At 44.3% G+C, this 25,185-nt stretch overlaps 1 protein-coding gene and 1 long non-coding RNA gene across 9 annotated transcripts in view; one reads left to right on the forward strand and one right to left on the reverse strand.

Annotated features, from left to right (window-relative positions):
* Positions 1 to 25,185, forward strand: part of FOXN3 (forkhead box N3) — a 427,318-nt gene that overhangs the window by 231,505 nt on the left and 170,628 nt on the right. For all 8 annotated transcript variants that reach the window (XM_036991754.2, XM_073242000.1, XM_073241999.1 and 5 more), the window contains one exon: positions 12,783 to 12,919. In XM_036991754.2, coding sequence (XP_036847649.1) covers positions 12,783 to 12,919 — 137 coding nt within the window. The remainder of the gene's footprint in view (positions 1 to 12,782; positions 12,920 to 25,185) is intronic.
* LOC118967136 (uncharacterized) lies at positions 327 to 13,512 on the reverse strand. The gene is made up of 3 exons (XR_012133724.1): positions 13,093 to 13,512; positions 10,194 to 10,258; positions 327 to 8,435 (listed from the first exon to the last, which is right to left on the reverse strand). It is a non-coding gene; the product is annotated as an uncharacterized lncRNA (long non-coding RNA).

A 25,185-nucleotide genomic window follows, 5' to 3' on the forward strand; every position in this document is an offset into this window, starting at 1 on the left:
ACAAATCCTACCATTTGCAGCAACATGGATGGAGCTGGAGGGTATTATGCTCAGTGAAATAAGCCAAGCGGAGAAACAGAAATACCAAATGATTTCACTCATCTGTGGAGTATAAGAACAAAGGAAAAACTGAAGGAACAAAACAGCAGCAGAATCAACAGAACCCAAGAAAGCACTAACAGTTACCAAAGGGAAAGGGACTGGGGAGGATGGGTGGGAAGGGAGGGATAAGGAGGAGGAAGAAGAAAAGGGGCCTTATGATTAGCATGTATAATGTGGGGGGGCATGGGGAGGGCTCTGCAACACTGAGAAGACAAGTAGTGATTTTACAACATTTCACTATGCTGATGGACAGTGACTAATGGGATATGTGGGGGGGACTTGGTGAAGGGGGAAGTCTAGTAAACATAATGTTCCTCATGTAATTGTAGATTAATGATACCAAAAAAAATATCTGCATGGATAGTCAGGGGCTGGCTGTATGTGGAAACCTCAGTGAATCATTGTGTACACAGCCTGGTGTGTTCCTGGGCCACCTACCTAGCTCTCTTCTCCCTCCCATCCCCTGGTAGGCGATCTGAAATACTGGCTACAGAAGTCCTGAGATCCAGTTCAGGACTAACGAAACGGTGGTCAGAGAGCACATTCACACTGTTAGATGAAACACACTGTTAAGCCAGAGGTTTTCCCCTATGTCTTGTAATCAGGTAACTCATAACCCTTGGCAGACACTGTCTCTGATAGTCCCCTTTTTGCTGTCCTGTCACCTGTGTAATTGTCAGTTATTAGTCAACCTGGTGAGCTTTTGGTTGAATTTCTGGAGAACTGTTCCTTGTGTTGTGTGCCTCACTTTGCAGTGAGTTCTCATGGGAGCTGAGAAGTGTCCAGAAAAGGGTGATGTCCTAGGTGCCCCCGTGGTCCTGTCACAGTCCCTTAGGTTACTATGCTTACAGCCCAGGTGAATCCCTGTAGTCACCGGAGCCCAGGTTTGACACTGGCCTTTGCAGGGAACACACCTCACATCATCTCCAAAATTCAGCCGTCAGTGGGATGGATATGCAAATACCGAGGCTGGTAAGTACCTCCTTTGCAGGACCTTACTGGGGCACGGCTGGTGAGGAAGATATGATGAGATTGAGGACTGGTGTCAGTGCCCTGCAGCAGCCCAGGGAGACTCAGAGTGAGGCCAGGAGCGGAGGGTAGTGATGTCGTGGTGCCGTGGCTCCAGATGGCTGCGGGGTCAGGTAGCAGGCTTCACCCACACTTCCATGTGGCTCCTTGGGTCCTGGCGAGTCTTTTTGGATAGCCTCTGTTCACCTACATTTTTCCTCAGTCCCTTAGCACTAATCACAGGGTTTGTTCATTCCCGACTCCCTCTCCCTCTCCTTCCCCAGCTCCCCTCTGTGTTTGCCTAGAGCCTGGTAAGGCCTGTGTTCCTTCTGGTGCCTGGGTAGGTCACCTCCTGCCTGATGTTCTCTTTGACGCTCTCTGTCCCTGCCCCCACAGATTTGGCTGTGCCCTCTGCCCCCAGGGGCTCTGTCCTTAGCCTACTATATCCACAAGAACTGAGGAGGGATGCGTAACCCCCAAGCTGTCCTTTGGTCACTGTGCTTCTCCCTTTTGGGTCAGGGACGGTTCCAGGTGATCTTTGTAGCAGTTCCTGTGACATCAGGGGCCCCGGCTGTGCTCAAACACCTGTGTTGAAAGAGTGTCCTTTGCTGTTGGAATACTTAGGCTAGAATTTAGAGGCATTATAAAGACCATTTCTCCTTAAAAATGGGTGGAGTTTGTTATAGCAAGATGTTGTGGCAAAAAGCTGGATTCACAGCCTAGAAAGCCCCAGAAAGGCCCCTTGTGGGCCATCGGGGGGGGAGTGACTTGGTCCCATGGCCAACGGCCGTTCCTTAGAGAACAGCCAGCAGCCCAGTGTGCATATTTTACTAAGACAGAGGTTCTTTAGGATTTCCTTCCTTTCTTCTCTTTTTGAAATAAAAGGCCGTAAACTGTTCATCTCCAGCCCAGAATCATAACTGTTAAGCTCCGGCCCAGAACACACACACCTTATAACTGTAACTATTACCTGGGCAGATACATTCAACAACTTTTAGTTACGGAAATAAGGCGATCAAATTATATGTGCCAATTAGATAAGATCATATTGGAACATTTAAAAATAAATGAGTAACTACTGACAACCAGAAGATAAAGTGGCAGTAGGTGGGCCAGATGTAATCCGACTAAGGGTGTCTGTCCGTCAGGCCCACATGTGCCTTTATTACCGTCCATAAAACATTATGGTGTTAATTATCATTTGCAACATTTGAATCACTTTATAGAGAAAGTGGAGGTGGGTAACCAGTGCAAGGTCCTTCCAGAGTTCCAGCTGGCTGTCCCCTTCCTCTCTCTGCTTGCTGGAGTATGTTTATAAAAGTCCTTTACTTTTAACTTAAACTTGAACTTTTAAAAGAACTATTTTTCTGTCAATGTAAATAAATGTTTTTCTTTAACTTCCCCTCATATCTTTTAAGTCAGTTTGCCTTTTAAATTTTCAGAAAAGAGGCATGAAAAAGGCAATTTAATGTACGTGTTTTATTATACCAGGAATCCCCTTTGTAATGTGTGTTTGCAAGTGTAATTTGAGATAGTGGGAGTGAAACAAACATGTGTTCTTAAAAAAATTTTTTAAGGATATATCCATATTTTGGATAGTTTTATCACATCCTGGTACATACATTCCTGTTTCATGGCAGGTGACACATAAAATCTTTTAAATTTGCACATCTTTGTTTCTGTAATAAGTTTATTAGCAGTTAAATGGCCAGAAGGATTTATCTATCTGTGTATTGTGTGTGAGTGAGTATATGGTTTGATGCTGCAAAATATCTAGAATTTGTTAAGAGTGGTAGTTCAACTCTTTGAAGCGGTGGTGTTGACTTTGAAGCATGGCTGGGATTAGAAGCACATAAAACTCTCAGCTGCTTATACTTCTGTGTGTTTGCTAGTGCTTGAAACTTTTTTGAACTTCTCTGTGTCTCTTCTCCTCCTCAGCCTGCCTAGGTAATAACTGTGAGGTTTCAGATAGGGGAGAACACTTAACCCTTATTTGCTCAAAGCCCCCCAAGGACAGATTGGTGCAACTGATTTGGGAGAATCCCAAGATTTAGTTGGATAAAAGCAGTGATTTTATAGATGCCAGTTATTTGGCCTTCTGACTTGGTTATCAGGCGTGTGTGTGGAGAGAGAGAGAGAGAGAGAGAGAGAGAGAGAGAGAGTGTGCGTGTGTGTGTGTGCCCTTTTATTTATTAGAAGTCACTACTGTAGAGCTTGACAGTACTTAGCAGTAAATATATTTTGAATGCTTTGGTGATCACTTTATTATTGATCATTGTTAGTGCCTCAGTACTGGACTGCCTTTGGCTGTTGGGAAACAATAGTCTAGAGAGGACAAAAACAGCTCACTTCAACCCAAACAAACATAGCTTTGCCAGCCTTTCTGAGTTGACACGGTTCAGATTTGCTCTCCCTTTGGCCTCCCCCTTTCTGTGGAAATCCTATGGTTGGATGGTGGAGGGAAGGAGAAGAGACAGGGCTGCCCTGCATCCAGCAGTGGGTGACGGAGAGATTCCTGCAAAAAGCACAGCTGCTAAACTAATCACCTGCTTTCCTTCCCAATTAACGCAGCTTCACCACGCCAGGTTTTGCCTGAGATAAATTTGATTTTAGGCAAATTTGGGGGCTATTTTGGTTTTATTTAGTTGTTAATGCAAGGAAATGATTGATTCTTCCTGCACTGATTAACACACACACACACACCCCACCCCCCGCCGTCCAGCTTCTCCACTAGAGATGAAGCAGTTACCATGTGCCTAAAACAGATCCTTCCGCACCTGCCCACCTGCATTCCCTTGCCTCCATACCCACAGATGCCCGGGGAAGGACGACCTGTTTTAGGTGCTCAAGGATGGCTGCGGCACGCTTCTGAAAGAGCTTATGTGGCCTTACAGTCATCATAGAGCTCATGTATCTGAACATTGTACGATTGACAGGTCAATCATGATTTCCATCTTCCCAGCTTTGAAAACACATCTGTAAAATACTAGTAAGACTTTGCAGGAAGAGAAGCGATTTCTTATCTATATTCAGAGAACACATTGTAAGTTTGAAATACTCAGTGGCTGTGATCTTCAAGGGCTCTATCTGTAGCTCTTGGTGGCAAGCTGGGGTGGGCCTTGAGGTCTTGGGTCTCGCCCTGCCAGCCTGCAGGGGCCCCTTCCCAGGGGAAGCTGGACTGAGGCTCCTGGGGCCATCTGTGGTCCTGAGAGAGAAATTCTGGTTTGGACCAGGAGTGGAATTTCTCTTTGATTTTAGGGGAAAAAGACCCCAAAGAAAATAATTAGAGAGCAAAACAGGCCATTTAAAACACAATTGTTAGGGAAATCCAAGTGTCTGAGACTTCTTTGTTTAAAATCTTCTTTCTGGAGTAATTGCCCATTTTGTTATGGGAAATGGGCAGTGGTGTATCTAGAAAAAAAATCTTTGTGATCATTTTGTTCTTTCACTGCTCTTCCCTTTGTTGTGTACTTGGCTAATTCCTTAGATCACTTTCTTAAAATTAAAAACATTAAAAATCCCTCTTGATGTCTTTATTTTATGAATTACAGAATCTTAGAACAGAAGGGCCTCTAGGAATCACTCACTTGCGGAGTGATGTCATGGTCATTTGTTATGATAACTTTTCTGTTTTATTTGTTGTTTTCCAGCATTACCCAACTTTTCCTGTGACTTCTTTTGATGGAGAGGAGAACTAAGTCAATTAACTGCCTTTTACATCCCAGATACCATATTAGGTGTATTTAAGCCCAAGATGACTTGGAGAGGATTGTGTTACTCTAATACATAGGTGAAGAAACTGCTAGTCTAGACAAGTGGTTTATTCCTAGTGACAGCAGAGTAGCAGTCTAGAGAAGAACCACACAGCTCCATCCCTTTGTTGTTTGGGAGCCTCCTGTCGGGATGCATTCTGGAATGCTCCTGGGGAGAGACCTGGCATTGCTTCTAGCCCCTGTCACGGGCACACTGGCATGAGTCTGTAGTATTTGCCTTTCACCATCTTGACAGGCCCACGGAGTGGGGCTTTGCAGGGGGGCATCTGAGTCTCTAAGGGGCTGCATATTATAGCAGGGCAGGCCCAGGAAGGAGCTGGAGGGGCTGCCCTGAGCAGGGTGGGTGGGCATAGAGTGGGTCCCAGGACCTGCTGCCTGTGATTGGGTGTGCACCTGTGTGTGCGTGTGTGTGTGTGTGCACGTGGACGGTGCAGTTCTAACACTTTCCTCCCCTGAGGGCTCACCTTTTTCCTCCTGTCATCCTGTAGCCTTTTGGCCAGCTTATGCACTCTTTCATGGTTGTTTATTGTTTGTCTTCCTCTGGAGGTTCTGTGCCCTAAAAATGGACCCTCCTTTGTGTCATAGTGCGTATGGTTACAGGTGTTGTCAAATGACCTGCTTCACAGTGAGGCCCCCAAAGGGCATCCTTTCGTTAGGCCCATGTGAATTTGAGTGGGGTTATGCCCCATTAAAGTCTGGATTCTGTCCTTGTCGGAAAAGGGGTATAGAGAAGGAGAATGGAGGCTGAGGATGAATTTTGTGAGTTGGAGGAAACTTTGGTTCTGAGAGTATCCGCACCTGCTCGCTGCTCCACCGGCCCCGTATTGCCCCTCTCCCAGCCCTTTTCCATCTTTCCCTCCCAGCCCCCATTCTCCCTCCCACAGCCCTCATCCCTTCTCTCTCCAACCCCCCAGCCCTCCTCCCCCGGCCCTCCTTCCTCCCCCAGTCCCCAGCTCTCTTTCCCTCCCCAGCCCCCAGCCCCCCAGCACCCATCCTTCCTTCTTTCCTCACTTCCTCCTTTGTGCCAGCTTGGCTAGGAGAAGCCTGAGCAGGGGAGAAGCCAGGTTCAGGGGAGAGGAGAAGCCAGCAGAGGTGAGGGGCTACGTGATGTGATGGGAGCAGTAACTCAGGACCTGCATGGGGGAAGGGGGCGCTGCTGCAGGGCACCCCCAGGAGATTAGCTAGATGTCTATAGTCAAATAAATCTAGGCTGTTTCCAGAATACCTTAAGCCTGCATTTCAGATCCTGGGATGACTTCCTACAGTGGGTAAAATAGCCACTCGAAAATGTCAGCTTTGGGTCCCCTATCAATAAAACTACACATGTCTTTTGGTGAAGAGTGAGTGGACCTCATCAGCTTCAATTTCCAGTGTGAGCCTGTGGGTCCCCAAGAGAACAGATCCGTGGCCCCTGAGCCCAACCCTCCCCACTGGGAGACCTTCCCTCATCCAAGGCCAGCTTCTTCTGCCCATCCCAGCTCTGCCTGCCCAGCTTTCTTCTCTGTCAGCTCTTCTCCCTCCCAGCCCCCAGGGCGGCGTGGCAGGCAGGGCCTCTCCACCCAGAGAAGGAGGTGGTGGGCTGTAAGCTCTGAAGGGCAGGGACCTCTTCTCGGGAAGCCCTGGACGGCCACAGGGTCCTGCCACCCGGAGGGCCTTGTTGCGCAAAGTGACTGGAGGCAGGTGGGTTCCTCAAACTCCGTGCCCTTTCTGGCAGCACTCTGCTGTCCGGGCCTTCGCTTTGTTCTGTTTTGACCTTCCATTTCTACATCCACCTTAGTGCTTCTGTTACAAAATGTTCTTTGACCTAGAAAGTACCATCAGACAATGCAAAACCAATAGCCACATGGGATTATTTTTTTAAGATGAAATTTGCATTATTTCACAGTTTGACAAGTACCTGCCTTGTTAGGACAGGGCGTGCATGTTTTGGAGGTCAGTGTCAAGGAAAGCTGGTTATTTGGTATTTTTACCATCGTGATATGGAGAGCAGTATCTGTTGAGCTTTTGCTGTGCGCTAAGCACAGTTACTACTTCATCTAATCCTTGCAGCAATCCTGTGAGACAGGTATTATATCACCCACATTCCAGAGGTGAGGAAACTGAGGCTCAGAGCAGTTAAGTAACTTGTCCAGTGTCATACAGCTGGGAAATGAAAACAAGGGTTGGACCCGGGTTTCCTGGACTCCTATGTTCATGCTAACCACGTAAGGACTATCCTTTGAATGCTTAGTAACATCCTTCTTACTGACTTTATGTGTGTGGTTCTGGCCCAGAACAGAAAAATGGCAGTGTTGGGAGGCTAGGAACGAGGTGGAGAAATGAAGGCCCATGTATACTAATCTGTAGTAACACATTCCCAAAGCATAGCGTTATGAATCTATGGGGTGATTTAATCTGACCAGCTCTTTTATAGGTGAGGAAGCGGAGACCCTGAGAGGGAGAGGTTGCTGTGCACACACAGTGATTCCAGAGAGCAGGGGTGTTAGGTGCAGCTCAACAAATAATCCGTGTGCTTATTACTGGTGGGCTCCCTTATTGCGGTCTGTGTCTGTGTCCTCCTCCCCCAGGCCCCTTCTGGCCTTGAAGCCCCTGACTTAGATCATTGACAGTAACCTGTCTCACAGGACCCAGCCAGCTCTGCCCCTGAAGAACTCTCCCCCCCTTACCTGGTTTTATGTTTCCAAACCACAGGAGCTTTGAGTTTGAACCCTTCATTCAATCAAGTACAGGAGCTGGAGGGCAGAGGACAGCGAACATGGACTGTGTTTTTGTAAATAAAGTATTACAGAAGTACAGCCATGACTGTCCGTTGCTTTTGTTCTCGAACAGCAGATGTGAGTGTTACTGCAGCAGGGACCACATGGCCTATAAACACTAAAATAGTGACTCTCAGCCTTTAAGAAAAGGTTTGCCAACTCTGTTGTAAAAGAATCAGTTGATGTTAAACATCTAAAGCCAGACCCTCTCCAATCTCCCTTTCTACATTTATAAGCTTTTGCTATAAAGGTTGGGGTCACGAGGGCCCAGCAGAGAGAAGAGAGGTGGCATATGTCCAGCAGGTCTTTCGAGTATGCTAATGAGTAGTTCTGAATTCTTAAGGCATCTCGAAGGCTGTGTGTTCACATGAACACAAGACTTTCCCCCTCTCCCAATCTTTGACCTTGTTTGTTTCTCAAACCAAATCACTATTCTCTTTTCTTTACCTGCCACTTCTACTCCATCACCCTGTCGAGCTGGTTCTCCCACGTACATCCTGAAGCCGTTCCCACTGTGGCCACCTGGTCACCTGGGGCCGTCCCAGGTGATGTCAGCTCATAGCAGATCTCTGCAGGTCCTCTGACGCTTCCAGCCCATTTTTTCCATACACAGCAGCGAGTTCCTCTCCCTGGCACGTTACTCTCTGTTCCCTCACAGCAGGCATTACAGTCTCTCTGGTCTTGCTTACTTATTTCCTTACTTACCTAGTATCTTCTCCCCCTTCTAGAATTCTGAGCTTCAAGAGAGCGGTGGCCTTCTTGTATTCTTCTTTATTCACTCTGTCCCCCGTGGTGCCTGGCATGTGGTGGGAACCATATGGAGGAGGCAGCGAATGAGGGAGGCTGGTATGGGAAACACCCTCAGCAATGGTGGATCGGAAACATGAGGAGGGATTGTTTCAGACTCCCCAGGACACATAGCCAGTTGCCTGCTCCATCGTGAGGTGGGGCCTGCCTCATTTCTCCCTCCCCTGGCCCTGGGGTGTCATACTGAGAGAGTCCTCTCTTACTGCTGGACCTGTGCTTTATCCCTCAGAAGTGACGAGATGGGGAAGTAGAAACCATGGTCCTTGACTGGTGTTTACCACCCTTCTTGGACCCAGATTTCTAGTAAGAAGTATAGGTTACCCTCTGATCCGGTATATGCCTATATGCATGTACACACATATGCATTTCACACAGTGTCACTTTACTACATACATGTTCTGTTCTAGTCTCTTCCATTTGCTTCTATTCTGTTCCATTAAAACAGTGCTGGTTGGCACCATTACACTGGTTTCATGACCCATAATGTACCAAGCCCAGAGTTTGAAAAATAATGTTTAAAATAATGGTCCCTATCCTCAGGAACTCGAAGTCTAGTGAAGACACCCAAATTGAAGACCCGAAGTCAGGCAGCTCCAGACTGCTGTGGGGTGGGGGAGAGACTTATGGGCTGCCCCAGATGCCCTGGATCTAGACTGCAGGAAAAAATGTTATCTTTACAAGTGAGATTAAGATTTCATTTAGTTGTTACTCTTATCTCTTTCTTTTAAAACGTTTCCCAATAGTCAGTTTTTTCTACAATATAGGCTCTTGTCTTTTTGTCTCTCTTCTGTATTGGTGTTTTTTATTGCTGACAGGGAGATGTCTGCATTTTCCCCCCAATGCTTTGTAATTAAAAACAAACAAACAAATGAAAAGCATGACCTCATCCATATCTTTTAGCTCATTTTCCCCCTCTACTTTTCCCATTAATTTTCTCAAAGTGTGTGTGTGTGTGTGTGTGTGTGTGTGTGTGTGTAAGATCTTCATTCACAGATACATTTTTCTCTTTGTGTATATGTATATATATATGTCTTCTTAAAAAATGTATATATATGTATACAAAAAATGTGTCTATGAATGAGGATCTTTCTTCCCTTATTATTTTGAAATCCTTAACATTTAATGATGCATGGCCCTCACAGTTACCATGGTTAAAAAAAAAAAAAGCCTATTCTTCAGATGAGATGCAGATATTTCTTGTAAAAGCTCTGACTCTAAACTTATTACACAACTATAATCAAATTACATCCTTTTCTCCCCGGTCAGGGGCATTAAATGTAATTTTTCCTGGCCTAAGAAACCTGAGCTTTCTCTCTCTCTTCATATTTCCATTAAAAATTTTTCAAGTTAACCTTTTTACTGTTCAGAACTGTTAGATAAAACCAAAGAGAATGTTTGCAAGTAAGGTGCATCCCAGCCTCTGTCATGTGCCTTCCAAGCTCTGCCTAGTGGTCTCCACTGTAAAATCATTGAGGGCATTGGAGCGACTGACAGTGTCCCTGTCCATGTGTCTCGAAGATGCTTTCTTAAAATTTTTTTTATTTGGAAATTCTAAGTACAGGATACTGAAATTAGTGTCTGGTCTGTGGAAACCTGTCAGTGGCTCCAGACCTGTCTTACCATAAAATGCAGAAGTGATCACGGTAGGACCTATTGTGATCCAAAGCGCAGGCAGATCTCTGCAGGGAATGAATACTGTGTGTAGGTGCTGACCAGGTTTGTAATTAAATCTCGGCTTGATACTCACCTTGCTAAGAGCTGGGCAGAAGGAAACTTCCAGCATCTAGGTTGGTGTGCGTCAGAATTGGCTTCCTGAGTAAGGAAGAAGTTACAGTGGAGGGTGTGTGGAAGGCAGATGGGGTTTGCTGATGGAAATGCAGGCGCGGTCGTGGGGGAGCTCAGAAAGCAGGAAAGCCCCGCAAAGTGACCTTGCTAAGTCAGGACCAGCAGCACAAAGGAGGAGACCTACTTTACTCCTCAATAGCCATTCATTTGCTGGAGGCCCCGCCACTGGCACTTTGGGAATTGGTGCTGTTTTTATGGTGGATGGCTTTGGGAAACTCCGATGTGCTTTAATGAAAGGCCTCGTACAGCCAGCATTGCTCCCTTTCTTTTGCCGAAAGGAGTTTCCACCACTTCCTGAGCACCTGTAGGCACTGCCCTGGTCTTGGTGTTCAACCCACTGCCTGCTGCCCTGCTACCATAATTTGCCCAGGAATCTGTTTGGCTCCAGAACTGCAGTTCTCACCTCCCCCTGCCTTTGCACCTGGATCAGTTACCTGGTGAAATCGCCCCCTCCTCCTCCTCTGGCTCCTCCCGTGGGTTTTTTCCATTTGGTTTGTAAACAGTAGTGTAGTATAATCAACAAGATGCTTAGGTCAGGATTAGGAGAAACCACATTCGGGGCTTATTGTTATTACCCTAAGAAGGTCAGTTGACCTTTGTCGTATTTTTATTCTCTGTAAGATTAAATGGCCCCACCTGGAAAACCACCTTGATGAAACAAAAGCCCTTAGATTCCCAGAACTGAGATATCTAGTTGCAAAAATGATGAGGTTGCATATGGGACTCAAGGTAGGTAGCTGGTTGGGATACTTGTGTTCAAGTGGATTAGAAAGGCAGGTTCCTCGGGTGCCGGGCTGCTCTGGGAACCTCTGACGGGAGTCAGGCCAGCACCCCCCTGCTGAGGAGCTTAACCCACTTTGGGCTTGGTGTTACTTGTTCCCAGTGTGGTGGCTGCTCTTCCCCAGCTTTTCACAGTTTGGGCTTTCTGGAAAGGGTATGGGGCAGATTGTTTGGTGGCCTGCATGTCATACTGGGGAAGCCTCATCAGTCCCCCTGAAAGATCCTGGGAATGAAAATACACGAATGAAATGAAAGGCTACATATCAGGATGTTGGGTTTTCCAAAGTTTGAAATCTTTTGTGCCTTTAAGCATCCAGATAATTAAACTGGGTGCTCTGGTGTTTGGCTCAGGAAAGTTGGCCTGACTGGACCTGTGTTTGGGGCCAGGCCTGCACGCTGGAGGGGGATGTCCGGAGTGATCAGAGGTCCCAGCCCCCTGACCTTGGCTTTGAGGAATACCCCAGTTCTCAGTGCACCAGGAAGAGTTAATTCCCATTACACTGCTGGCTGATGTTGATATAGAATTTTAATGGATTCTGTGAATAAGTTTTTAAGTAAGCTATTTGGTGAACTGATGATTGAAATACACACTTTTAAAACATTCTTTAAAAATTTTAGGAGTAATGTCTTTAAGGGATTTTCTTGGACTTTACTCCCTACAATAAACGATTTTTTGTTTGCTTCATAAATCTTCCCATAGCACAATAGTTCTGAAAATAAGAGAGTCGGTTGGCTGGAAGCATGGGGTGGGCACGCGTTTATGTAATTTGACTTCTTTTCTCTCCAGATCAGTAAATATTTACAAATGACCTTATCTGACAGTGTGGGTACAGTCGGGCACTTGAAAGCTGCAGTCAGAGCCGCGACTGCCCACCGGCCTGCTGCCAGTTCAGAGGGCCTCAGAGGAAGGACATAACTTTTTTTTTTAGAAAATGCTGTCTGCAGACCAAAAGCCTGCAGTTGAAAGTGGGCCTCAGAGCAAGTTTCCTCTTTCCGTGGAATCAGCTTTAAGATATTTGCATTTTAAAGTTTGACTTCTAAAACTCAGCGCCTTGAGGCCTGGAGCAGAATACTGTTAAACTGAGGAATCCAAAAAATAAATATTGGATTCTGGCTTAGGTTTACCACTGCTGCCTGAGTTCTTTTGTTTCTTGGGGAAGGTAATTACACGATTCCATGGGAAGCTTAAATGGCGTTCTTTTGTTAGTAGGAAAAAAACAAGTGGATTACTTTTCTGTTTGTGTAGTGCTACCGATGTAATATGGCTTAAAAGATATAACTCAGATTTTTAAGGTGGACATGGAGTTTTGAGGGTGTTTAGCCCTCTTTCTCTTTCAACGTTTAAAATTTGATCAACTTACAACTTGTTTTTAGAACAGAATGCATACGTTCTTTAAAGCTGCCACTGAAAAATAATAACAAAGGAATCTGGGGTTTTTTTTGGCCATTAGCATATGAAAATTATACTATAACTGTATCACCATCACCTGATAATAATGTGTTTATTTTGTCTGTTGAACTTAATACCAGTTAAGACTGCAGTGCATTTTATATGGTGCTCTATTGTCAGTACAATATTACAGTATTTAAGGTTGACAAATAGCAAATAAGTGAGAGGCTTTTAAGTAACTCTGATAATAGCTGTACAGCTACTTACTGCAGAATACTTAATTTTTTGTGTTAACGACCTGTATTTCAATTTTCTTTGCAGAGTATTGGGAAAGGGTCATTGTGGTGCATAGACCCAGAGTATAGACAAAATCTAATTCAGGCTTTGAAAAAGACACCTTATCACCCACACCCACACGTGTTCAATACACCTCCCGCCTCTCCTCAGGCCTATCAAAGGTAAGCAATTCAGACTTTTTTGTTTTTGTCTACTGAAGTTGCATCATTTTGTCAGATAGGCACTGAAACTAATTTAATAGGCTGTATGGTATTAAAAATAACTAAAGATAAATGAGGAAGAAATTAAGCATTATTAGAGGCATATCCATTGTTATATTTCCTGCAAACCTTACCCCTTTTGCTGCTCCAGAGGAATGTGTTTCCAGAAGGCTTCACGGCGGGTAAGATAATGTCTTCCTGGGTTGAAACATTTACAAAGAAAAGTTGACAGCCTTCACATCTCAGCGTGTCATGGTTTGTTGGGAGAAAAGTACAGGAATGAGTCCAGTAAGCGGGTCTGGTTTGCCATCAGCTGGCCGAGAGTGTCTACAGGTGTTTGCTGAGGGACTCGACTGTTGTCACTCCCGGTCTCCATGCAGACGGGGCTCCACAGAGATCATTTTGTTGTGGTTACTTGGTGTTTGCCTCTTCAAGGAGAACAGCAGAGAACAATGGAGACTTTTATTCTCCCTCGCATGCCATTTGTTTTGAGTCTGTGAGGTCATGGGTGCCATTTTTGCAAAGATGGAGTGGAGGGGAGGATGTGTATGTAGCTGGCCACTTTTTTTTAAAAAAAAGGGTGGGTGGGTGGGTTGGTGGTGCTAATGTGAGATTGCAAAAAATAGTACATAACACAGGACCAAATTGTAAAACTGATTTTGTCTTTGATAGTGCTTGGGCTTAAAATAGATCCCTCTATCTTACCAAAGAAAAAAAATATATATATATTTTTTAACGTATAGACATGTTTCTATTGCAACCACCTGGTTAAGAGAAATTATCCTTGGAGTACAAATTTATGTCATTGAGGAGTGGTTGTGAGTTCATTGATTTCAGTAGTTTTACAGGCTATTTCTTGGCAGATTCTTTCCCTTGTCTGATGCTGGTTCTGCAGAAAGGAGCACAAAGAGATCCTCCGAAATGGCGTTAATGAAGTTCTTGTGCATCTCAGTTGAGGAGCATTCCATCACAGGCCCTAGACAATCAGTCTTCAGCAAGAGGCTGGGAGGAACAGCTGGGCTCTCTGAGAAGACTGCTGTATGTCTGCCTTTGCTAGGCGATTAGCGTGATGGTAGCCATAGCAACTGGAGCATCTCCATAGCAACGCGTAGCCAGACAGGTGCGGTTGCATCACAAGCCTGTTTGTTGCCTGGCAAAAGGACAGGCCATTAGTACTTAGATATACGCTGTTGCCTTAGAAACAAATAACCCTACACAGCAACTACAGTTTGAAAGATTTGGAAGGAAAAAAAAAAAGGTTGTAGCAGCTTTTGTCTGTGTTCATAAAAATCAGTGGAAGGCATACGTTATTGGAAATGACAACCTGAGGTCATATAGCTGTAGGAGATGAAATGGGATTTTCCAAAGCATCCCAGCCAGCATTGTAGAAATGTCCAGAAGGACAGAGCCATATGTTTGTTTTTCTCCTTGTGGCTGTAGCTACTCCTGAAATGGAAGGGAATGGGGATTGGAGGGGAGAATTGCAGATATACAAGGTGGTGGGGGAGGAGATGACGCTCGTTATTGGGATTTTTCCCAGATTCTCATGTTCCTTTGTCATTCTATTCCCCCCCCCCCCCACTCCACTCCATACCCCACAGAAAACCCTTCCCTCTCCTCCCCAGTTTGTGTCTTGGAAATATTTCATATCCTTTTGCTTCTAGGAAGTGAAGAGCATAAGTGTAATTCACTGGCTCATATTACAGGTTCATTTAGACCAGTATTTTGTTGCCAAATGTGACCCCAAGGGAAACACAGTAATTATTTAATAATTTGAAGGATTATGGCAGGGCTCTAGGGGTTGCAAGGGCTTGCATATTCCAGCGAGAGGCTTTCTGAGTTGGCCTAAGCTTAATGAGTTCATTTGATTTTCTTAATATAGGCATAAAAATGCAGACAAACCAGAGCTTTTGCAGTGAAAATAATTTCCAAATGAATACTTCAGATCTTGTCCTGTCACCTCCCAGTTGATAGGAGGAAAAAAAGAATGTTTCCTTATCTACCCATGCGGGTGTTTAGATTTCACCTCCATTTCACCTCCATTCACCACTAGATGTGGAGTGAGGTGACATACAGATTCTAACCTGCCTCTTCCATCTCTTAACTCAGAACAAATCACTTTCTCCTTCCTGGGGACTATAATCCCTTCATCTGTAAGTTTAGAGCTTGCTGTGTATCCTGTAAAGTGTAAAATTATACCAAGGGTCCTAAGTACTGGGTGATTGTACAGTATTTGTATTGCTTACAGTGATGTGGTATTACGTTCAGTTCTAAGCCATCAGACCACTTGTTGATGGGACTTAGGGAAAATGGAAGTTGGACAAATGGAAGTTGGACAGAGCAAGTCCTTAAACAGGGACCAAAAATGCCAACTTGACATTATCTGGCTGTCATGCTGGGGATCACCTGTCAGCCCTTTGCAGGATTGCTGTGAAAGGGCACCTAGGAAGTACATGGCTTTTCTGGAGCTGCTACTTAGCGTGCTGAAGACGATGATTATACTAGATGGGTGGTTATCGCTAGACTTGCAGGTGTGCTCCGCAAGTAGCGCTCTGAACCAAGCTGCAGGTGGCTGAAAACTGCAGGGAAAACGAGGCATCTGAAAACACTGCCCCCACTGTTGTTCCCATCCAGGTGATAATGCCAACTATTGTGGCACAGAGCCCTGTACTTCTGTTTTCCAGCATTCCCTTTTGGCTACTTGTTAGGCTATTCCTCTATACCTGCTTCTTTTGATAAACACATTTGTAAGTTATTTTTAACTGAAATGCAGAGTTCGGTGACATTAGCCTTTGTATTCGCCAGCTAGGGCTGCCAAAACAGAGTAACAACAGAGTGTCTTAACAGAGATTTATCTTCTCACAGTTTAAGAGGCTTGAAGTCCAAGATCAAAGTGTCGGCAGGGTTAGTTGCTCCTGGGGACTGTGAGGGAGAGAAGCTGCTCTGTGGCCTTCTGGCGTCATGGTTTCCTGGCAGTCTTGGCACCCTTGGCTTGTAGAGGCGTCTCCTTGCTTTCACCTACATGCAGTCTTCTCCCCGTGGGCTGTGTCCAAATTTCCCCTTATAAGGGCATTAGTCATACTGGACTAGCTATCACCTCATTTTAACTAATTGTATCTCCAGTGACTCTGTTCCCCCAAAAACGTCACATTCTGAGGTATTAGTGACCAGGACTTTTACATGAATTTTGGGGAGACCCAGTTCAACCCATACCAGTCCCTTCCTTCACTTAAGGCTCTTTTGCTGATAAAAATACGAAGAATCAGGAAGTAGAGAGGTGTTCAGAAAACAAACTGGTGGAGTATGGCCAGGGGACACAGAAGCCAACCTGAAATTGCCCTCTGTGGCCAAAGCTGGGATGATTTGAGCAACAAAATAAAAAACATAGTATTGGGTTATAAACCTAAATCTAAAATAATTATCTAGGAGTCCACATGGACATAAATAAATATTGAATAAGTAAAAGGTGTAGAGACAAATGTCCCATACAGAATAATTCCAAATGATTTATGTAGATACTCCTCCACCCCAGCAGTTGGAGGGTAACTGCCCATCCCTTGAGTGGCTGCCCCTTAGTGACTAAACTTAGTTGATTTGAGCATGGAAAGGGCGGGCAAAGGGTGGTGCTATCTTAGCCATGTGATCAAAGTTAACATCATCTGTGATGCGAAAGTCACAGCATGTACCTGTGATATGATGTCATGAAATGGACACTTCACCTCTGTGGTTTTCTTCCCCCAAATCCGTAACCCTGTCGAACATGGAAAACATTAGGCAGTAGTTTTGTTCCCTGTAGGGGACAGGCTACAAAATACCTGAAGCAGCACTCCTCAGAGCTGTCAAGGTGTTTAAAAGAGGAAAGTCTGAGAAACTTACAGACCGACCAGAGGAGGCTAGGAGACATCAGGGACTAAATGGGTAGATGATATCCTGGTGGGTTCCTGGAACAGAAAAAGGACATTAGAGGAAAGCTAGTGAAATATGAATAAAGTGTGCAGTTCAGTTAAGTGCCATGTGCCAATGTTGGTTCCTTAGTTGTGACAAACATCCCATAGTGATATAAGGTGCTCACATTGGGTAAACGGAGTGAAGGATATATGGGAACTCTGTGTTTTCTATCTTTGTTACTTTTCTGTTTTAAAAAAAAGGGGGTCTCCAAACACACAGACTAGTTAAGTTTACCAGTTTTAAATATCAAGTAAGTCATTTTGGGTGTGATGGAGAGTAAACCCTGCATCCTGGGCAGTTGCCTGACCTACTTGAGCGGGTGTCTGTCATCATGATAATATATTTGAAGAGCCGATTATCAGGAGTTCTTGCTTTTACCTCGTGCTCTGTAGGATCTGCCGAGCCACTTGAGGGGCATCACTGTTATTTGGAGATTACAATTCTTGGAGCCTTATTTTTGTAAAATGCCATTTCACTGGGCTTCGTACCATCCCCGAGGCTGAGCTCAGAGAACCCCGTGGATCACCCCACGTCTGCTTCCTTTAAGACCCTAAATCTTTGCTAGTATGTTCTTCAGACTCTAGATCTGGAAAGAGGAGGGAGGGCATGGTATACTGAGTTTCTTGCCCTTTGGAGAAATCCTATAGTCGGCTTGAGTGGTTCTCTAGCATATGCCCTTCCTTCCTACACATAGAATTCCTCGCTGAAGGATATGCATATTTTAACACTTTGATAGAGATTTTTGCCAAATTGCCTTCCAGTTTTACACTCTTTTCCAATCCGCACTCCCACCAACTTTTTAGGAAATTCCTTTTCTAACCTTTCTTCAGTCTGATAGAAAATAAATGGATTTCCCCAGTGGATGACCTCAACTTTTGTGATTTTGATACTTCATAGTGGGGGCATTTGTACTTCACAATACTAGATTAATGAGTGCCCTATAAATAGCAGATGCCCCACAACAGTGTTGATGACAACAGATCATTTTCAAAAGGTATATATGTGGATCTGATGTAATGTCTTCTTGGGTACAGGCGTCGATCCAAGATCAATTTACAGAAAAAGCATTTTAATCATCTCTCAACCATAGGTGGGAACAGCTTTTATGATTAATCAAACAGTGTGATTTACAGAGTTTCCAGGATGATCAGCTTTCAGAGAAGGGAAATTCAGTAAAACAAACCTAATTTGGGAGCCAGAGCCAGTTCAGTTTTGCGCTTCCTTGGTTGCATCCAGAGAAACCTCAGCATCTCATATGCATCTGGTCTGTGTGTTGGGTTGGCCACAGTTGGGCACTGGGTGAATGTACACCCTTATTGAGGGAACTTTTGTTCCCCAATACACCTCTGTATGTTGGTTACATATCTTCGCTCTAAAAACCACAGCGTGTTTTATTTTTTGTGCAAAGTATTATATTCTAACATGTATGAAGTTAGAAAAATCCACAAGACTTTTATTTGATAAGCTAGATCTATTTTTTGGATGGCTTTACCTAAAGTTTGCGGAGTCGAAACATTTCAGGCAAGTTTTTGTTGCTCTTTTTTTTTTCAATGAAATCCCTGACATTTAAACTTACTCGTTTGCTCTTATGTTTCTTTTTTATTCTTCAGATCAATTTAATCAGCCACAAAAAAATGCATTAACGACCTCCCCAAAGATTTTGGCCTTTTGGGTATTGAGGGTCTACATGAAAATGGCTGATTTTAGTGGTTATTCAGCAAAAAGTTTTCGTTTACCCCATCAGCTACCCTATTCATATGCTTTGAGCTTATTCCTTATAATATTTTTTAAATGCGTGCGTAGTAGAGTAATACTGCTGAAGATGTAGAAATTGTACTGTGCAGAGTAGCCAGTATAGATACGAATTAATGAAATCACCAGTGATTCTTTACCAGTAAGTAGGCTTGGGCTGAAGCAGTGAACTGGCAGTGGTCATGGGGGATTGCACTGGGGGAGGTAAGGAAGGTGGGGTGTTTGGGGAGCTCATCCTTTCAGACAATTAAAAGATTAGAAAATCCTTAGAATGTTAAGCTTGTTAACACAGCCGTGTTAATTCCCCTACTAAAATGCTGAATTTGCACACAGCAAGAAAGAGCTGATTCCTTGCTTGGATAGCATGCAGTAATTTTTTTAACTTAAAAGACATCTTTCATTCCAGTTATTCAAAGTGGTGTGCATTTAATAGTTGGCAAAAGGACTGCAAAGCCACAATAAAACCAGTTTTAACTTGCACTTGACAGAGTGTAATTGTTAAAATTTTGTGTCCTTGCAAATTTTAATTCGGTCAAGTGTAAAGAAAGAATGTAAGATTTAGGTTAGTAGCATCATGATTACACTCCTTATGTTTACTTGTAAGCGACATATTTGATGGAGACCATAAATAGTTTTATAAATGCTCCTCATATTCAATATACTTATCTGTGTAAACTTAATTAAAAAGGGTGAGGTATTATGTGTTTTGAAAGAGTATGCTTAAATTGCAACTTTTCGCTTAGAGTAATTTTTTAAAGAATATTTAATTTAAAAATATCAATATGAAGCTCCACTGTGCTAAATATGTAGAAGGATATGCTAAATTAATGTGGTATGAATGACAAGGTATTCTAATAATAATATTACTTGCAAATACAAACTTTATATTTTGTTAAAAAAATTAGAGGAGACACAGAAAAGGCCTAGAACTGTAGGGGTTCAGTCTTGCCTATAAAAAAAGATTGTATGAGCTTTAAAAACCCATTTGTTGGCTGTAATTTATTTGCATATCAAATCATATTATCTGTTGACCTCCATTATATTCTCTGAGGTGGTCTCAGAATATTTTTAATCTCAGCATTTCTCCTTCAGTCTGCTGTCCATTGTATATTTCATTCTCATTCAATCCTGCATTATTTTATTTAAATGGAAAACAGTTCCTGTTATCTTTGAGCATTTATGTACCAGGCATATCACATGAATTCTGTGCCCAGTCATCTGATTCCGTTCTGTTTTCACATTCACTTTGAAAGTTGAATGTTCCAGCAGCCAGCCTGATTATATATATATATTACTCAGATGCTGAGTAAAACTCATGGCTGAGGAGCCATGCAGAGTTCATCCTCTGAATGCCGGGTGCCCTCAGTCCCTGGTCTGTGTTCTAATAACAGTGTGAGGATCCCTCTAAGTCTTCTACTGATAAGTTTCTGTTGATCCAGCTCCAAGATGATGGATAACAAAGAGATTTTGTGTCTCTAATTCCTGCTTAGAAAGTTCAAGTGTTGATGGACTCGGTAGGAGTCTGGGGTCTTTGCCAGTTTGGTCCCTGATTTATTTGCTTCTCCAAGTAGCCAGCGGAAGACTTGGCAGATTGCTAATCAGAGCATCCTAGGCATTGTTAGAGAGGGGAAATGTCTGTGAGTGGGGCTGACCTGCCTTCTGCATATTTGTTAAATCCCTCACCCTCCTAGATGGGGAGAAATTGATCTGCATGTTACAAATATGAAAGAACTGTCAAAAATGCATGAAATCAATGATGTACAGTGTGTAACAACAGGCAGCGAGTGTGCTCTTTGTTTCACAGAAGTGTAAAACTTGGCAAATTTTTCATCACAATAGGAAAACAAAACCTACCACTGCCTGTCTCAGTCTCCTCTTTCCCCAACTTCCAGTTACACTAGATACTCTTGGATTTTACAGATGAAAAAAGGAAGAGAATTAAGAAGTAGAGATGCAACATAATTATATTGGACAGTGGAACCCGTCATTCATAAAAGATCTGAGGACGATAGAATAGGGAAGGATTAGTTTACTGTGTGTCAGCAGTGACTTAGGGTGGTCAAAGGGTACTGCAGGTGGCTAGTCTTAGGTAATACTAATAAAAAATGAGCATTTGAACAAGTGATGTCATGGGCTGTAATTCCCACTTTCAGTGCCGATCAGACCTCTCTAGGTAGTTCTGCACTTTGAGGTAAGGAGAAGCATTGATCAGGTTGGTTAGGGGATTCACCTGCTACTCCTAAAGAGCTGGAAACGTTTAAATCAGGAGAACACCACCTTTGGAAGGTCAGCGTGCCAGCTGTTTTCAACGCCAGCTAGGACGGATTTGGGTCCAATAGGTAGAAGTTACAGAAAGAGATCTGGGCTCTACTAAAAGAAATAACAATAACACAACAGCATGTAACAATGTGCCAGACACGTACTAGGAGTTGGGTAAATGTTTGGGTTGGTAGGTGAATGAGCTACCCCTGGGGATGCTAGTCCAGACTAGAACACCAGCTTCCAAGGGCCTTCAAATATTGGTAGGAGAATTGGTAAGTTATCTCTTCCAACTCTTGAGATACTCTGTTTCTAGGTCTGTTGGGCTGCTGTGGCATTAGAATAATGGAATATCATGCTATAGATGCTGTTTCTAGTTCTCCAAGTCCCACGTGTAGGTTGAAAACAAAACATTAGGGAAAACAGCCCTGGCTTCGTTACTCAGAAATGAGAGGTCAAATTCTTCTCTTGAAATTGTTAAGTCCAGATTTTAAGACCGTGATGGGACTAATTTTGTTACTCTTCATTCTGTGTCATCCAGCTTTTTGATTCATGCCCTATAATTACCTCCCTTGTTTTAGTGACACTTCTTTACATTTCCTTCCATGTGAATAAAATTATCACTGCAGTGTTTTGCCAAGCAGAAGATCATTTCCAAAAGCTGTCCATCAAATCATCCAGATCTTCCCCCTATTGTTTATTCACTGAATTAATGAGAGCAACACCTACCCTTTGTACAACTTTCCATGGAAGAGCCGAACTGGTGTCCTTGTTCTGTAGAATCACATGTTTTTGGCTGGAGTCTCTGATCACATTCTTGACCTTTTCTTTTTCTTTTGTAAGGCCCATGTCACATTATTTGTCAAACCATCTTTGAGACTCTGCCATTTATGTGAAAAGTGTGGAAAGAGTGAGAGAAGCACCAGAAATTCCATTTTAATTGCTAACCCTTGCTGATTTTCAGGTCATCTGGAGAAAACATCCATATACCATTTAGATCCATGTTTCAATCCTTATCTTTTTAGACTGAGTTGCTTAATCACAGTTCCAAGTTGAGACGTGTTCACTGTGTGTTTATCTACTTTGAAATGGAAAGTTTGGGTCAAAGTCTGTTAGCCAGCGAGTCCCGCCTATCTCTGTTTAACGATCCTGTATACCCCTTACCCCCAACCCACACCCCCTATCTGGTTTGGCAAGAGTAACAGTGAATCGTAAAAACATACTCAGGTAAAAAGGAAAATAATTTTATTTAGCAGCTTCCTCAACCTCCTCGTCCACCTCTTCCCTTCCCTCTGCAACTGGGGGCTTCTGAGTAAAAGGAATTGTTTTAACTATCAGGAGAGCAGAGTTTATCTTAGGTTTCTTTTGAGCTAGAAACTGACCCCTCTCCCTTTCTTTCCTGCTATAGGGAAACTGAGGCCTGTAGGGTGATTTCTCCCGTTTAAACGTTCCAGCAGAGTCTCCCCCTGGAGGTGGGCATTTAGGTGGCTCTGGTGAGTCCCCCAGGCTCCCTGTCCAGCCTTGTAGCTGCTCGTACTTGGTTGCCATGTAAGCTGTAGCTGGTCCTGCAGCTGGACACTTGGGTGGGGCAGCTGTGACGTCCTCAGAAGAAAGAGGCAAGTATGGGGAGGCAGAAAGGAAGGAGGAAAATGAAAAAGATGTCAAGATTGCAAACTTCCCCAGCCCTCCCCTGCCTCCCTGCCTGTCAGAGTCCTGCCCTGTGACAGAGTAGAAAGCAGACAAGGCACACTGCTGCGGGCCTGTCCCTGAGGAGCTTTGGGGGGCTGGCCTTGGGCAGCTTTCCTGCCTCCCTCTCCCTCAGCTGCTCAGGTGTAAGAGCACCCGATGGCACGACGCCTGACGACCCACACCTGCCTGCACAGCTTGCGCCTGGGGGGTCCCCAGGCTCCCTCCAGCTTCTGCAGGCCGTCCACTGACAAAGCAGGCCCAGAGCAGATCTCAGTAAGATGCAGCAAGACACAGGTTAGAACTTCGCCTGGGCCACTCACTAGCTTTGTGGTCTCGGACAAGTTACCTGACCTCCCTGAGCCTGCGCTTTGTCCTCCCTGCTGGGGCATGAGAACGCCAAGCTCAAAGGAGTGCTGCAGGCAGTAAGGGAAAGGATGTGTCAGATGCTCAGCGCTTGTGCCTGGCCCACAGAAGATCAGTGCGTGTTAATTTCTCCCTCCTCACCATTTCCAGGCTTTCTTTTGATAATTATATAGTCTTGCTTTTGCACATGCCACAGAACCAGTTCAGCCCTTCTGTATATAGGTTTGCATTGTGAGTTATCCTTTTATACTTTATATTCTATAATTCCCACCAGATTGAAGATCTGAAAACCAGGACTCTCCTTGGGTTCCATCTACCTGTGCTTTAAACAGAACCCTGCCTACAGGTGTTACTCAAAAGATAGCAGCCAGTGATTAATCTTAGGAAGCTTGGCGCAGATTATAAGAATAGTGCAAAACATTTCTTCTAGTAACCAGGAATGTCAGCATAACCCCTTTACTGTCACAAGGCAAGGGACACAAAGAGTAGGGAGAAACTGTGTTGTATATCCCTTCCCTCTAAAGCTAATTTAGCAATTTTTGCAGTGTTGGTGTTTCTGGCCTTCATCTCCTTCCCCATCTGTCTGTCAAGGCCCTGGCGTACCTATGGGTATCACAAAGACTGCCTATTTGGACTGGGTGATTCTTGAAGCCTAAGAGATCCATCAGGCTACTCTGGGATGGAAAGATTATAAATTCCAGGCTGTTGACTCCAAGGCACCAAATATTGTCAGAGGACTAAACATTTTGCAGCTGCCATAGGAAATGCAAATGTGCTTAAGGTGGTGCTGGCCAGGCATTGCTCCAGCTTTGTCTCCTTCATTATTCCTTTGAAAAGACGCCTCCCTCTGCTCCTTCCTGAAAAGAAACGTCCTCTGTGCACTTGCTGCAGAACAGAGCACTTGAAAGGTAAGGCTCCCCAACTCTCCCTTCCCTCCATAATGGGAGAAGTTCTCACCGCGGGCCGACCCAGTCAGTCAGTCGTGCTCTTTCTCTTCCAGACACCTAATCCGGGTGTAAATCTCTCGGCAGTAACTCATTAGTTCCCCCCGCCCCGCTACATTCTTTTCTTCTTTGATGAGAACAAAGCCCTTCTCCTCCCTGCTCCAGATCTTGCTTCTCACTGTTTCACTTTAATCCCTTAAGAAGAAAGTCGCCCAAATGTTACCCATCCCTATCTGCAAAAGACGAAGATCTTGATTCTTTGTACTTTAAAATCTGTGTTCAGAACTCACACATTCATGGTGCCCCTGGCCCCGGATTCTGCAGAACGTATTCTGGGGCTACATCACAGCCTAACAGCAAGGCCCCCTCGCTCGAGCGGCCCTCCTCCCAGCTCTTTAACAGACAACTCTCAAGAAAGGAAGGACTGGACACACAATACAGTGACTCCAGTGGCATTTCATTCTTATTAAAGCCTTTGAAGTCCCCCCTTAAAGACCACCCTCCTTACCCTCACCTTTGAGTTGTAGCTATTCTGTCGTCAGGGCTGTTGAAGTCAGTTACAGGAAAACCAACTTGCATGTCTGTAAAACACTCTCTGATGCAGAGTGAAAGAAAATCTATTGCCACCCAATATTCTAACTTTTAAGAAATAAGCTATGCGTGCAAGCTCTTAAGTACTGTAGGATTATAGGGAATTTTAAATTTAGTCAGTCCTCCCTGCTTCGGGCCCTAAACCACTCTGGATCTGGGGTGGGAGGTAGAAAACCAAGCATTTATTGAACACCTACTATATGTCAGCCATAGTATAACAGGTATCACATATGCAGTCTGTCTTAACACCTAAAAGAATCAGAAGAGGTTATTTGATCACTGTTTTAAAATTAAGAGATGTGAGCCTAGGACAGGTAATCCTGGGCCTGACAATGGCAGGTCACACAGCTCACAAGCAGCTGAGCTCGGCTGGAGTCAGCATCCTCTCACTATTCTGACTCCAGAGACTTGGCTCTTCCCACCATTATTTGGCACCTTGTGATCTCTGCCTTCAGTGGAAATATTCTCCAGTAGCTAATCATTGAAGAGGTGAGCCTGGAAAAGGACAAATGGCATATCACTTTTTAAAAGACATTTTACATTTTGTAGCATGAGGGCAGGCAGATGGCTGTGAAACCAGCTGGGAGTCTGCTACAATAGATCAGGCTATTGGAGAAGAAAGTGGGAAACTGGGGATGGGGAGGAGGGAACAGAGATGGCCAGCGGGAGATCAGGGGACTT

Source organism: Manis javanica, chromosome 8, assembly GCF_040802235.1.
Source record: "Manis javanica isolate MJ-LG chromosome 8, MJ_LKY, whole genome shotgun sequence".
NCBI classification, from domain to species: Eukaryota; Metazoa; Chordata; class Mammalia; order Pholidota; family Manidae; genus Manis; species Manis javanica.